This window comes from Macaca mulatta, chromosome 5 (assembly GCF_049350105.2).
Source record: "Macaca mulatta isolate MMU2019108-1 chromosome 5, T2T-MMU8v2.0, whole genome shotgun sequence".
NCBI lineage: Eukaryota > Metazoa > Chordata > Mammalia > Primates > Cercopithecidae > Macaca > Macaca mulatta.
The window spans coordinates 149,266,371-149,282,028 of NC_133410.1; the positions used below are offsets into that span (position 1 = coordinate 149,266,371).

A 15,658-nucleotide genomic window follows, 5' to 3' on the forward strand; every position below is an offset into this window, starting at 1 on the left:
TTCTCAATTCACTCTTTGAAGTAAGGAGTGAATAGTGTTAGTGGCTATGTTTGGCTTCCTTCAGTAAAAGCAGAAGCTAGAGACTTATTTTCCTTATTCATAAGTTCTAAATTTACCTACTGGGGAAGGAGTTGTATGGGAACCTATAATAGTTTAGGGCTTGCCCAAAGATGGGGTATGTGTACGTCTATGAAGGAATCCAAAATCGTACCTAACATGTGGAAAGTTCTCTAGGTAGTTAGTATTCAAATAGTTCTGTGGTCTCAGAGATTTAGATCCTCTTCCAGAGAGTCTAACCCTGTTACCCAGACATAAGAATTTCATAAATAAAATATTTTAAATGGAACAACACAGCTCCATTTTAATATAGTCCAGTGACATGGTAACTGATTTAAAAAGAAGAGCAGTAATAATAGTTGCTCCTCAGTGGCAGCTTTGAAGCTATTCATAGATGAGATGACAGACTTAAAATAGACTGAAACTTGTCAGGAAAAAAGAAAAAAGATAAAAATACAAAAGCATTCCAACCCCACTGGAAACAAGAAAAAATAAAAATAAAAACATGATGAATTGAAATCAGCCATTAGAATCTCTTAGTAATAAGGAAAATAATATAAAGCCTCCCCAACAATAACCTGTTAAATAGGGTATTAAGGATGAAAAAATATTTAAATTTTATTTTCAATAGCAATGTATGCATAAGAAATTTTGTGAATGGGCTAAACTACTTTGGCATAAAGCAACTATAAAAACTTGAAAAAAAATCTGTACATCATTTTGTTTTGATAAAACTCATTATCTTTGTATTCAAATGTAAAATATGCTACAATATAATCCAGTGATTTTATGAACAAAGCACCTCTTTAAAGGAATCTATAATTTAAGCGAACAACTGACCATAACTATAATTTGACACAAACTAGGTAAATGTGGGTCATATACAACACTTTCAATTGTTGATAGAATCAAACAACCATACAGAAACTTTATTGCATTTAGCTCTGTACAACAGAACACATGCTCATTTTTATTATAGAACTACCAGTTATATTGTATAGCCATTTAAGTGGAAATTCCAATAACTGATTTTTTCCAATAGCAATGAAGCTGCTACATATTATTTTGTTCTGTACAAACCAAAACTATCTCCAAACAACTAAAACTGTGTAACTTCTAATGCTATTAATCTCTTAGATCCGATATGTAATGTGCCACTTTTATTCTAAATTCAAAGACCAGGTAACTTCAAAGATGCTTTTTTTCCCCTCTGAAATGAAGGACTAAAATAAATGTCTGAAAGAAAAATGTTGCTAGATATTAGAAACAGGATGTGCATAGATTGATTAAAGTTCAAGTCTGGCATGCTGATTTTAGAATGCCAAACATCCCTCTCAGGAATTGAAAATACTTGAATCTAGTTTAGTCCTTTCGTACTCTTCTTTTGCGTACTGACTTCATTGGCCCATCTCCAGATCCTGTGCTCTCATCTGCTTCTTTCATCTAGAAAAAATAATTACAAAAAGGTTTCTTTTAGTATAACAAGTAACTAGTAGATAGTAGTAAACAATATATTTATTATTCTCTAAAATATATGTGCTATCAATCAAGTGCTATGATGAAGGTATTATATGAAATAAAGTTATAGTTATTTCTCAAGGCTATACAAAAATCAATGTATTCTAGCTCACTGAGACATACACATAAAAAGACAGAAAGACTGAAAGATGTAATTAAGATATTTTTGAAGGTACACAAAGTATTTTGTAACATAAATGTAAATAGAATACATATTCAAGTAAATGACTGCAGGTATTATTTTAAGAAAGTCACAGCAGAAACAATGATTATTTAAACCTTGGCTCTGGAAGAAATTGTCTTCACCTAGGTCTCCCTAAATATGGATATTCATACTAGATAATGGTCCCCAAAGTCCCTATAAAACCTCAGAGGGCAGGAAGACCAGCAGCCAGTATGTGTACTGATTGAACATTAGGAAAGACTTAACAATAACTGCAAATTTATTTGGAGGATTTCTTCAAATAGATAAAATGGAGCAAAATTTAATCACATGCAACAGCAGGCAGAACTGTACTTTTATCCTACCTACGTAGTTGGAATGTAATATGTTAGCATGGTGACTCTGTGTGGTAAGGCTATGCAGCTCTTTAAGGGCCAGAGAAAACTGGTTTTTGGTTTATGCTGGGTTAAAAAAAAGAAAAAGAAAAAAGAAAGCTCTGGCTCTAATTATACTCTGGATTTCTCATTCCATAATAACTTACAAAAAAAAAAAAAGCATTGTGCAAAGTTCCATTTTATATCAGGACACAAAACAGGGTAGACTGATGGGGGTGGGGGAAATTCATTAAAGATTTGAGAAAAATACCCTATCAGGCAGATAGTACTCAACTACCCAGTGAATGAATATTTCAAAACATGAGAGTAAAATGTTGAGACATTAAGGATGTTTTACAACAGCTATAAAAATTATAATAATGACAATTATCTTTTAAATATTCAAACAATGTGTTTATTATGCTTTTCAATAGAATTTCAATGAGAAAGTCATAATTTTGGATACACATTCTATCTTCATATTTTGTACGTCACAGGCTTGCTCTATACTGTTTTACTAGGCATTGAGACAATATAAATTATAGTATTTGTCTTTCCTTCCTTATGGATATGTTTTAAAAACAATATAGAGGCTCTTATAAAAGCTGAGAGAAATATGGCAAAAATTCTTTCATAAACCAGATTGGTGCTTTTATTGAAAGAACTTTTTATGGATAACAACTATACATAGAAACCAGTTTATTTTCTGTTACCTCATCCTCTGATCCAGACTTATTTAATTTATTACGTTCTTCTTGCCCTTCTATGATTTCGATTTCTTCTTCACTCTTTTCCTCAGGTTCACTTTCCTCTTCTAGAATACAGATTTTATTAAAAGCAAAGACTCAATAAATTAGAATTTTGCTACTGAAAAGTATTAAGTACAATAAAGGGGATTTATTTAAATTCCAAGATTTATTCCAAGATTTAGAAGAAACTTCTTCCATTCAAAATTTTAAAAATTATAAATACTCATTATATTGTCATATTTTATAAATGAATCATCATATTTGAGTTGGGGGACAAGTTTTAAAAACTTCTTAAGCATTCAATCTGTATGTAATATGAAAACCAAAAAATAATCATCTTTCTTGTGTTCCTGTCTTGGGAAATACTTCCTTTAACTTTTGGTGATCTTTTAATCTTCAATATGTTATTTACTTATGTTTGTTCTCTGTGGACATTATCAGGCATTTTTTCAGTTACTGACCCACCTTAGGATTCCATTTAGCAGAACCTCCAACTTTTGTCATCATTGTTAACCAAAAGATATTAAGCATGTCCTAGGAGCTATATAAAGTAAAAACTCCTACCCCACCAAGAATGGGCTTTGGGGAAAGGGAAGTTGAAAAATCAACTCTGACTTCTTCCATGTAGTTCCAGTGTGGGACTACATGTATAGGTGAAAGTACCTTTATACAAGCAGGCCCTTCTGATACTTAAATGTCCTCTAAATAAGGTTGATCCAGACATCAATATACTCAGCACTAAGAAGTTACAAAAATAAGGCTGAAAACTTACAACCTGAAGTATTTGTTGTTTTAGATACCCATCCTAATAAATACATGTACATGCATTTATACATGTATATGTGTGTATATATACACTCTCTCTTAAAAAAATAGACACACATGTGTTTTTAAGTCAACTGTTTCATCAAGTGAGTTAAACATTGTGCTTCAAGACATTTGACTTGGGACACTGGGCAAATCAATAGTTTTATTTTTACCTCATGTAAGGAGGTCTCAGTGGAGAGCCACCAAATGGTGACTTCAGTTCTAACATCTTCACGAGTTTAATATAGGATGGGAAGGGGATATAGGTTCAGCAATCCTTTCAGAAAATTAATTAAATTATTTATTCTATATGGTAAGCATCTGATTAACAATAGCCATTGAAAGACTTGGTGTTGATTTTGTTGCTGCAATCACCTGCTTTATATCTATTTCTTTTCTATAGAAGCCATTATATATAACCTCTATCACCCTCCATCTCATCTTCTACACTCCCAGAGCCAAGAAACATCCTTGCAAAAAGCTATGGCCTATGGGATTCATAACTGCTAGGCTCTGAAGCAACTGAACACTATTTAAATCTCCTTCTTCCTAGAACACAAAAACTATAAACAGGGTGACTGCTCAGATGACTATTACTCCTTCTTGCCACAGTCACATATTCTTGGGAGATTCAGATGTATAAACTTGATAATAAACAAGTGTAACACCTAGTTATTTCAAGGCAATATACTGTTTTATGAGCTTTACCCAGGGTCTCCATTATAAATCACTCTCATTGTCTTACCTTTTTCAAGCATTTCACCATCACTTTGCTTTTTTTCCTCTTCCAGGTCCATCGGTTTTTCCAGGGCTGCTTTCTCTTCCTTTCCTTCTTGCTCTAGTATTCCTTTTGTTTGTGGTATACATATGTCGGTTTTTTTATACTCTGTATCTTTATATTTCTTCTGTGGTAGTTAACATATTTTTACTAAAGGCAGAGTGCTATTTTGAAAAAGCTTTTTTTTTTGCAATAATTGATAACATACATAATGAAAGTAAAACTTATGAGACATTTAGTTTATTACTTTTAAGAATCACTTGCTCAATTTATAGAACTCCTAAACAATAAGAAATTTGGGGAAAAAAGTTGAAGGAAATCAATTTTCTTTACCTTTACTTTTCTTGGCCAACAAAATGAAGTAATTAATGCTATTGGCACTCCTGCTGTTATGAGATAAATCAACCAAAGCCATGGGTGCCCTTCAGCAGCTGCCATTAACTGTTTTAATACACCAGGCTATAGATGAGATAAGCACAAAAATGCAATTCAAATTTTACAAACCTTTACTGGGTAACACAAGATACAAAAAACTTATTTACTCAGGCATTTTACATTAAGGAGTGATGAACTTGTAAGTAAAAGAAGTTTCATTTTCCCACCTTATACTTTGTAAAGTCTAATTTAATTATTAGCATGCATCACTGAGTGAGACTTGATAGCAGAAGATATGTTATGACAAAAGTGGAAACTTCTAACATACTAGCAAGAAAAATGGTAATTTTCCTTTTTGGTAAATTTCAGAATAGAACTACCTTTTATGGATGTATTACCTGGTTTATTTGAAGTGATCATTCATTCTGTACTTTTAAAGAACTTATTAAAATCATACCTCAGAATTGTTTTCTTTTTTATATAAACACATGTCACATACAAGACCCTCAATAAGAATATTATTTCTCTTATTAAAATAAAATTTAAAAAAATCAAATGTTTTAGGTACAAGAGGTTCAAAACGAGAATCCCTCTTTACCTACTCTTTTGATGGTTTTTCGCTAGTGACCCAAGGAACCAAATGTAAGGTAAGAATTTTTCTTTATAGCAACTGAATTTAAAGATATATTTTCTAAGATGCATTGTGTTGAAATATTTAGCTTAACCTTTTCTAAACAGTGTTAAAAGATTTTGGGAAAAAACTGGAACAGAATTTAATAATGTTAAAATATAAATTATTTGTACATTCCTCTAAGTAAAAAATAGTTAAAATAAATAAACAGTAATATTTAGATTATCATTATCACTTAGGTCTTGAATTGGCAAGATGACAAAGATATTAAGTAATCTTCTTCTATAAACAGTAAATAAGCATTAAATCCCATTAGAGATATTATAATTCAATGAATAAAATGAGGACTTACATATGCATATGTAGTTCATAATGAAGTAACATAAAAAGCAAAATATTTTGTCTGCATAAACTTATTCAAACACATTTCCTTGGCATTTAGTAATTATTGCACATTTATTTGCCTTTAAAAGAGCCATTTGAATAACCTACAACCAAGACCAAATCTTATTATCATTATTCATAGTTATATCACTACTGTTATTGGTCAACACCATACCTCATTAGCATTTGCTATCATTATTTTCCATCTCCAACCATCTGCAGCCCAGTGATCTGCTACTTCCTTTTCCGAACAGATAATAAAATTATCAAAGTAGATATCAGAGGTCATAGACCAAAGCTCTAAACCAAGAGCACTAAAAGAAGTCAGAAGAAATGGATGATCATCTTCGAAATAATCTGGATTAGGAATTTTTCGAGGACTCCAGATTCCCTGGAAGAAAAAGTAATTGAAGACATTTTCAAATAAAATAACTTCATTATAAATGCTGCTTAATAAATAGCTGCTGTTGAATGAAATTCACAATGCTAACTGGAAAAAAGAAAACTTTAACTGATATTAATTCATTAGTAACATACTGGAAATAAAATATTGTTTCTTTTTGCTGTGTACCCGATGTTTCCTATGAGGGATAATGATTTTAAATTCTGCAAAAAAAGGAAAAGGGAAAATCCAACATAAACAGAAACGTGAATAAATTTCACAATTTGTCTATTTTAGACAAATTTTTAGATTTAGTAAAATTCATTGCAAAATGTTACTCAAGTTGTCCAAATCAGAAAGATTATTGTATAGCAAAAATGGAGTTACTCCATTTAACATATACCCATGACAGATATCATTAATCAGGTATGGTTGACTCTCAGCACAACTACTCAACATAAAACTTCCATTAGATCTTAAATGATTAAACTGTCAATTAAATCAAATACATTCAACAACATTATTGCTCATTGAGTCACTCCGCCATCACATGTATGTATTCTGGACCAGGCACTATGCCAGATGATGGAGACATACATGGTTCTTGTATTAGGGAGTTTAAAGTAGAATAAAAGAGACAGACATTAAACAATATTTACCAAAAGAAATATTTTGTGTTAAATGCTTTTAATAAAAACTACAGTGAGTAATTAGAATATGAAACTGTATATATATAATGTTAGAACGTGTCCATAAATAATTACAAAGATAAAACTAGAGGGTTAAGTGGATAACATAAAAACTTTTAATATAAAAAGCTAGGTACACTCAAAAGATGTCTGATTGATATCAGAATAAAATCAGGGCCGGGCTCGGTGGCTTACTTCTCTAACCCCAGCACTTTGGGAGGCCGAGGTGGGCAGATCACGAGGTCAGGAGTTCGAGACCAGCCTGGCCGACATGGTGAAATCCTGTCTCCACTAAAAATACAAAAATTAGCCAGGTGTGCTGGGGCGCACCTGTAATCTCAGCTACTTGGGAGGCTGAAGCAGGAGAATCACTTGAGCCCAGGAGGCAGAGGTTGCAGTGAGCCAAGATCGCACCAGGGTTTTTTGTTTTCTTCTTTTTCTTTTCTTTTTTTTTTTTTTTTTTCTGAGTCTTGCTCTGTTGCCAGGCTGGACTGCAGTGGCGCGATCTCAGCTCACTGCAATCTCCACCTCCAGGGTTCAAGAGATTCCCCTGCCTCAGCCTCGCGAGTAGCTGGGACTACAGGTGTGCACCACCACGCCCGGCTAATTTTTTGTATTTTTAGTGGAGACGGGGTTTCATCATATTGGCCAGGGTGGTCTCCATCTCCTGACCTCATGATCTGCCCGCCTCAGACTCCCAAAGTGCTGGGATTACAGGCGTGAGCCACCGTGCCCGGCCAAAAATCAGAATTTTAATAATACTAAAGAATAAGTACATTAATTAAGCACAGGCATTAATTACTAAAATGTACAATGTGTGTCTATTTGATCAGAATTTACTTCTTATATTTACTTCTAAAATAGAAGTTTATTTCAAAGTGAACATCAACTGATAATTCAGGAAGAATATAGTATGAAGTGATTTATTTCCCCAGAAAATTAAATAACTGATGCTCTACTTTTAAAATATAAATTAGTTGGGGTCTATTTTCTCTGACATCTTAAAAATGAAACTTCCAAAAGTTAACATAGATAATTAGATATTTAAACAGAAAAGATCACAACCTTTTTAACTTCACTAAAGAATTGGAACAAGCGGTTGTTACCTGGTAGTTAGGATTATCGACCAGTGGAGGTCTCCATACTCCTTTGTATTTTGGGTTATCTATCATGGGAGGTTTCCACTCACCACACCCAATCCGACATGCTGGATTAAGAATCTGAGGTGCCTCCCATTCTCCATCCATGTCTTCATTCCTTAGGATATTAAAGCAAATATAGTAACCTCAAGTCTCAGATCAGTCATATAAACTAGTAACAAAAATGCACGTAAGAAACATTTAAAATCGACATTTAAAGATGAAAAGTAATTACCAGTCATCAGGTTTTTCAGCATTAGGATCAGGGATAAATTTTGGTTCATCATCAAGCCAGCCAGCAGGTTTAACAGCACTTGAATCTTCTATTTGGGCAGGTTCACTTTCATCCCTGTAAATACAATGTTTTATATTAATTACTAATTATTCAAAAAGTTTAAAAATGCATATGTTACAACACTCAGAAGGTACCACATAAAATTATTTCCCTCCCTTTTGTTTGTGCCTGTGATTTGTCCTCATCTACCACCCACCTAAATCTTCTGCTAACTTGCCAATTTTTGGTACATATTCCCCATTGTGCTCTATGCATACATGTACACATGTATACATTCTTTTTTAATACAAATGATAGCATTCTATACATAATATATTAGACCTTGCTTTTGTTACTTAAAAACTCATTCATCAAATATATATTGCATGCTTACTATGTGTTAAGACTGTTCTAGGAGCTCCATTATTATTATTGTTTTTTCGCTTGAGATGGAGTCTCACTCTTGTTGCCCAGGCTGGATTGCAATAGTGCGACCTTGGCTCACTGCAACCTCTGCCTTCTGGGTTCAAGCAATTTTCCTGCCTTAGCCTCCAGAGTAGCTGGGATTACAGGCACTTGCCACCACGCCCAGCTAAGTTTTTGTATTTTTAGTAGAGAGAGCCACCATGCTCATGCCTGGCTGGACCATATATATATACACACATATATATATATGTGTATATATATATCTGGCTTCATTCTTAACAGCTGCATAGTTTTCTACTTGAGGATATACCATAATTTATTTAGCTTATCTCATCTTGGAGGACATTTAGTGTTTCCAAAATTTTACTATTATTAATACCAACAATGCTACAGTGAATGTCCTAGAATATATGCCATTTCTTACCTGTGAAAATATAATTGTTAAGATTATGGACATTTTAAATTTTGATAGTAGCATCCAAATTACTTTCTATAATGGTTACACTCCATTTCCAGTTCTACCAGCAGCATGCAAAAGTACTTATTTTCTCCTGTCTTTGTGAAGAGTGTTACCAAACTTCTTGATTTTTGCCCATGTGATAGGTGAAAATTGGTATCTCACTGAACTTTGAATGTACATTTAGTAGCATAAGTGATACATAAAAACTATTTTTTCTTAGCTCATCACCTTTATATTAAGAAATTAGCTCTCTGTCAGCTATATGATTGAAAATAATTTTTCCTGGTTCTTGTGTGTTTTTTGAAATAGTTTACGGAGGGTTGTTTTTTTTTTTTTTTTTTTTTGCAATATACAAATCACTTATTTTCATGTAGTTGAACTTATTTTTAAAGGATTCTTGGATTTTATATTTGGAAAGTTCTTCCCTATTCAATATAATTTTTTAAACCCCGCTTATTTAATTCTAGTATTTTCATTTTAAAAACAACACTTAGGCTGGTGTGGTGGCTCACACCTGTAGTCCCAGCACTTTGGGAGGCTGAGGTGGGCGGATCACGAGATCAGGAGTTTGAGACCAGCCTGACTAACATGGTGAAACCCCATCTCTACTAAAAATACAAAAATTAGCCGGGCATGGTGGTGCACGCCTGTAATCCCAGCTACTCAAGAGGCTGAGGCAGGAGAATTGCTTGAACCCAGAGGCAGAGGCTGTAGTGAACCGAGATCGCATCATTGCACTCCAGCCTGGGTGACAGAGCGAGACTCCGTCTCAAACAAAAACAAAAACAAAACACTTAGTAAATTCTAAAGTATGTAAACATAAAGTACTGAACTACTAATATAATTTTCATCATTACAGAAAGATAGACATTTTAAACAAGAGGCCACTTCATGATTTTCCAAATGAATTACAAAATAAACAGAAAAAATGAACTCTACAAATGTACAGATTTGTGTTTGCCTGATATCAATGTCATCTTGAGTCTCTGAGTGCTCAGAGCAACCAAAAGTTAAAACTTAATGGAGCATTTCTTTTAGTACTTTGTAAAACAAATTCTAACACATTTCAACAATCAGAATGAGGCAGTTATATGTGGTTTCTCTCATTTAAGGGCAAACGTACTTTTTTTTTTTTGAGACACAGTCTCGCTCTGTCGCCAGGCTGGAGTGCAGTGGCACGACCTTGGCTCATTGCAGCTTCTGCCTTCCAGGTTCAAGCAATTCTCCTGCCTCAGCCTCCCAAGTAGCTGGGATTACAGGCACCCGCCACCATGCCCAGCTAATTTTTGTGCTTTTAGTAGAGACGGGGTTTTGCCATGTTGGCCAAGCTGGTTTCGAACTCCTGACCTCAGGTGATCTGCCCACCTCGGTCTCTCACATACGTACAATAAAGATCAAACTAGGACTGAAAATTAAAGCATTGGTATTTTGGATTTATGCAATTTTTTTATCCACAGCAATGAAAACATAAAAAATAAACATATATTGAAAAATGTAACATCATTATCAATAGAAATAAAAAAATATTAACAGGGAGGGAAGTGTAAAATCTATTTTAGAATATATTTCACCCAAAATACTAAACATAAGTAGTTCTGATGTTTAAAACAATAAACTTCATTGGTTGTAAACTTCACTTACATGTTGTTTCGTTACCTAGTTATGCCAAATAATGCTTTGCTACCAAATTATTTGCTTACCAGTCTTCTGGTTTGACGGCAGAAGGATCAGGAATTTTTGCTCTTTCATCCCATTCTTCAGGTTTTTTGTCACTGGGATCTTCAATTTCTTTGGGAGGGTTGATAGGAGGAACCACATCCTCAAGGAGGCTTCCTTTGTTTACAACTGTTTGATCAACTAACACCTCAAATGTGTCATCTGGATTCATCACTAAGGACAAATTTAAATATATTATAGTTATCATTTTGATGTACACTTTAAAGATAATCTTCTAAATAATGTAACTACCCTTAACTCCATGGGTAAAGCTTTTTTCCCAACCAGAAACAGAGGAATAACCAATGTAGTAAACCAAAATATTCTAAAATCACCAGATATATTTCCTAAATAAAGATAAAATTTTGTTTTAAACTGCATTTTTTACAATAAAATGCTCCATTACTTCTCAAATAAAAAATAATACCAAATAGCTCTGTTCTGGGACTCATAACGAGTCAGCTTCACTCTTTTATAGTTACAAGATACAAGCTAATCTTTTTCAGCATTTAATTTTTTTGATACAATCTTAAAGTGTTATAAGTATAACACAAACAATTCATTTATTCTGTTCTAGTTATATTTTCTCATTATTTCTACAGTTTACTTGGTGTTCCCCAAAATGCCGTTTTATTTTTCAATTATTTCATAAAGATGTTTATTATATCACATCTGATATTGAAGATGAAATGGGCATTGCCCTAGCAGACAAAATGAATGTTTCTACAACTGCAGCATTTAGGGAAACAGATTGAAATACTTTAATCTTGGGTGGAGTTGAGACGTGAGAAAGGAAGCCGATAGGGCCATTTCAAAATGTCCTATTAGGTTCCAATATGCTCTGATTTTGATAGTGGCCCACCAGAGCTCTACAGACATTATACTTGAGAATGGGAGAAACAACTCCTTATAATGTCCCTCACCCCCATAGCTATGCAAATTCCTATTTACCTAAGTATATTAATATATGGCTGCTCAATGCTTTTCCTTTTGAAGTACATGCCACAACCAACACGAGGTAGAACATAACAATAATCACAACTACCTACAGGATAAAGTCTAAACTTTTTAGTCTGGCATTAAGGGCGTCTTCCTTTTTATTTTCTAGTTTTCTGTTCTTACAGCACCACTGTCACAACGTCTAAAATGTCCTTTCACCCTACTGTCTTCCACATTCTATCTGTACTTCAAGATGAGCTCAAATATAATCTTTCCTAGCTTTGTTCCAAGTCTCTAAGCTGGAAGTAATATTGCTTGTGAACTCTTAGCTGTGCCTTATCTCTCTTTCTTATATGGCACTTTATTTTCTACCTGTGCTGTCATTATACGTGTCCTATTTTCTGAAAAAGATAAGCTCCTTCAGGATGGGGTGTATGTTTGTTTTCTCGTAAAGCACTTGCCATGAATATATCAATAGTCAGCAAATATTTTTGAATACATGAATGAATTGAAAGGGTATACCAAGGGTATAAAGATGAGTCTTCCTGTCTGTAAAGAACTTTTTAAGGTCTACATCTGGAGGTTTGGCATGTTTCTCTTCAAAAACTCCAGTTTTGGGATGTTTATGTCTGAAGATAAAATGAAGTTTATAATCTTCTCCGCATTTATCTGGTCCAAACATAATGATATAGGATGTTCTATCATAAAAGTTTTCCTTCAAAGAGAGATGAGTGTTGGCATTAGTCCAGAATCAAAGAGTATTTAATGAATTTCTGTATTCTATCCAATGGGTAGAGTTTACAAAAATATATTAAATGATAATTCACCAAAGATCTAGCTATTTAATACAAGTGACAATAAAGGACGTGGAAAAACAACAAATTTTACTTCAATATAGATTTTTTAAAGTACACACTACTTCCTGAAGATGTAGGAAAGAAGCTGAAAATACTCTAGCAACATCATAATATGCTTCAATTCTCTATGTAAATCTATATTACTAATATTTTATTGAGAGAATTGGGCATTAGGGGAAAGCATATTTATGGCCTTAAGACTAAAATTGTTACCCATTACTATTATTTAGGAAGATATCAGAAAATGACCCTCTGAGGACAAGATGAAGAGAGATTTATTCAGACATAAAAACAGACAGGGGGACATGCATTTCTCTTTATTTGGCATGGCACAGTGGTTAACAGCATGGGGTATGGAGTCAGATACTGGGGTTCAAATCCTATCACTGCCACTTAAACTAGCTGTATGTCACCATGAGTCAATTTTTTAAAGCTCTCTGTACCTCCATTTCATCACCTCTGAAGTATGGAGATGATAGTAATACCTACCTTACAAGAGTTCTCTGAGAATTAAGTGAATTAATCAGATAAAGTGCTTATAGAAATACTCGGCATTAGATTTTTTTGTCATCCTACCTTCAAGTGTTCATCTAAAACAAGAGCTTCAACATATACTACAATGGTCTCTCCTTCACTTGATCCTAATAATAATGAGTAGTATATGAAAAAGTCTTCCATCCACATTTCATAGCTTATGTACAGACATGTGTTCTGAAAAACATACCCCTGATGTCTCATCTATCGTATTTCTGTTATATGTAGAAAGTCTGAAACAGCCATTTACAGGAGAAGGCTGTAAGAAATATCCCCAACCTTCCAATGTTCCTAATACAACCTCTTAGAAGTATAAAGCTACTTCATCATGAAAAGTTTTAAAAATTAGTTACTTTCTATGGGTTACTAACCCCTTTTAATTTGGTTCTTTGGCCATTTTGTTTCACTGCTTTACTTTGTTATACTTCTCTAAACAAACAAGAGTCTTATTCTGTAAAGAAAATAACTCTAAGCTATATTTCAAAAGAATTTATAAGTACCACGAAGTTTTTGTCCTACAGACATGGTAAACTTTTTCATGTCTTTAAAGATTATAAAATTGATGCCTTCAAGTAACACAGCTTTATATAAAACTTGAAGGCAAATTGTAAGAGCTATATAAATTCACATTGAAAAAAGATATCTACAGTTCTTTTCAATTTCAGTTGAAGATAAAAATGTTCACTTTTATCAATTGTTCCTTAAAAATACTTATTAACTTTAATAAGGTTTTCTTAAATATTGAAATATCATACCAGAATCAAATCATCAGTGTCTGCTAGGAGTTTAATGTATGCACCTCCACAATCAATACCATCTTGAAAATTTACTTCATATCTGAATAAAGGGAAAAAGAACCGTGCTACTGATAAATAAAAATTACCAATTGCTCTTTAAAATCTAATGTTATTATTTTCAATTCATGTAAGTATAAATTTTTTTACATTATCAGAAAGCTCATATAAAGCATATCTACAACCTATAGGAAATAAGCAAAAACAGTTTTCTACTACTGTAATACAAGACACACCAATAAAATATTAAAAATAGAATGATTACAATCAACTGCAGACAAACCAATCAATTTGTTTAAATTTTGTTCCATCAAAACTGATAAATTAAGAATAAGATACTGTGACTAAAACTACAACAGGAGATTTCAAATTCTGACAAGGTAGGCACTATACTTATACTTTATAAACTGAAAAAACAAAGGCCATAAGAACCACAGCTACAGCAAGATAAGAAATTGCTAATGATCTTAGATACCTAGAGTTCACTACACCTTACCATGTTAAATAAGTTGTACATTTAATTAAATAGGTCCAGCAAAGAGATTCATAATCTCAATCAATAAGCTGGCTTTCAGACCTAAATAGCCAGGAGATATGGGAAATTTTCACTGTTTAGTATAACAGCTAAAAGAATGAACATGAGTGTCTCTTACGAATTTACAACACAGTGTAATTCTCAGCAAAGTTTTTTTTATTTATTGGTAATTTTTAAACGGAAATAGCCTTGCTACGGCAATGAGGCATAGACTTACTGAAGAGATTTTTTTTTGGTTAAATTAATGAATTATATGTGACAGAAATCAATGAGGAAATGGTTGTCAAACAGTAAAAACAAAAAAGGTTATGATTTCATTAAATGAATGAAAACAAAAAGACATGAAAACTAGAGAAACAACCAGAAATGATGATCATTTTAATAAAGGATTATAGTTGTAAATGTTTCTGAAGAAATTTAGTGACAAGAAGGTAAAACATGATAGCATACAAAATTTTAACAGTTTGAACTCAATTGGTGTATCTGTTTTGTATTAAGAAACAGGAAACAAAATTTTAAGTACCTCTGATTTGAAAGGTGTGATTTTCCCCTATACTTTGTACCATGCTTTATTTCTTAAGCTATCTACAACAGTGGCTACATGCATGTACTTTAAAGACAAAATGACCTGAGAGTTATTCTTGATTCTGCCATTTACTCTAGTGACTCCTTGGGTAAGGGCAAGTCATTTAAGCTCTAAGCCTCTATTTGCTCATCTATAATATGCAGACATGGCCCATACTTACACCTTAAAGGATTGTTATGATGATTAAAGGATATTATGCCCCATGAGGGGCAAATACATGCTCAAAATGCTTCTATGATAATCAGAAGGAAGGTATTCTTTTGTTCTTTTTCATTTTTTAAATAGAACCTCAAAGTCTTATCTTTATTTTAAGCAATAGCTGACAAAATTTTGTTTTTCATGGAATTTAAGTATTTGAAGACTATAAGTAGAAGACATGGTGCATGATATGACTTAAAGGTCAATGTTTTCAGGAAAAAAATTAAAAAGATTTTGCTTTATAATAGGTTATCTGAGGACAGAGCGTTCTGTAAAAAGGTAAGAACTGGAAA

The 15,658-nt window shown here is 33.0% G+C and overlaps 1 protein-coding gene across 5 annotated transcripts in view; it reads right to left on the reverse strand.

Moving 5' to 3' along the window:
* Positions 1-953: 953 nt before the first annotated feature.
* Positions 954-15,658, reverse strand: part of CLGN (calmegin) — a 32,700-nt gene continuing 17,995 nt past the window's right edge. For 3 of the 5 annotated variants that reach the window (XM_001089882.5, XM_001089765.5, XM_015139251.3), the window contains 10 exons: positions 14,008-14,089; positions 12,384-12,576; positions 10,907-11,096; positions 8,282-8,395; positions 8,014-8,164; positions 6,012-6,227; positions 4,780-4,905; positions 4,414-4,573; positions 2,826-2,926; positions 954-1,500 (listed from right to left, as the gene is read on the reverse strand). In XM_001089882.5, coding sequence (XP_001089882.3) covers positions 1,420-1,500; positions 2,826-2,926; positions 4,414-4,573; positions 4,780-4,905; positions 6,012-6,227; positions 8,014-8,164; positions 8,282-8,395; positions 10,907-11,096; positions 12,384-12,576; positions 14,008-14,089 — 1,414 coding nt within the window. In that variant the 3' untranslated portion in view covers positions 954-1,419. The remainder of the gene's footprint in view (positions 1,501-2,825; positions 2,927-4,413; positions 4,574-4,779; positions 4,906-6,011; positions 6,228-8,013; positions 8,165-8,281; positions 8,396-10,906; positions 11,097-12,383; positions 12,577-14,007; positions 14,090-15,658) is intronic. The other 2 variants (XM_078002286.1, XM_078002287.1) reach the window with 1 other exon arrangement.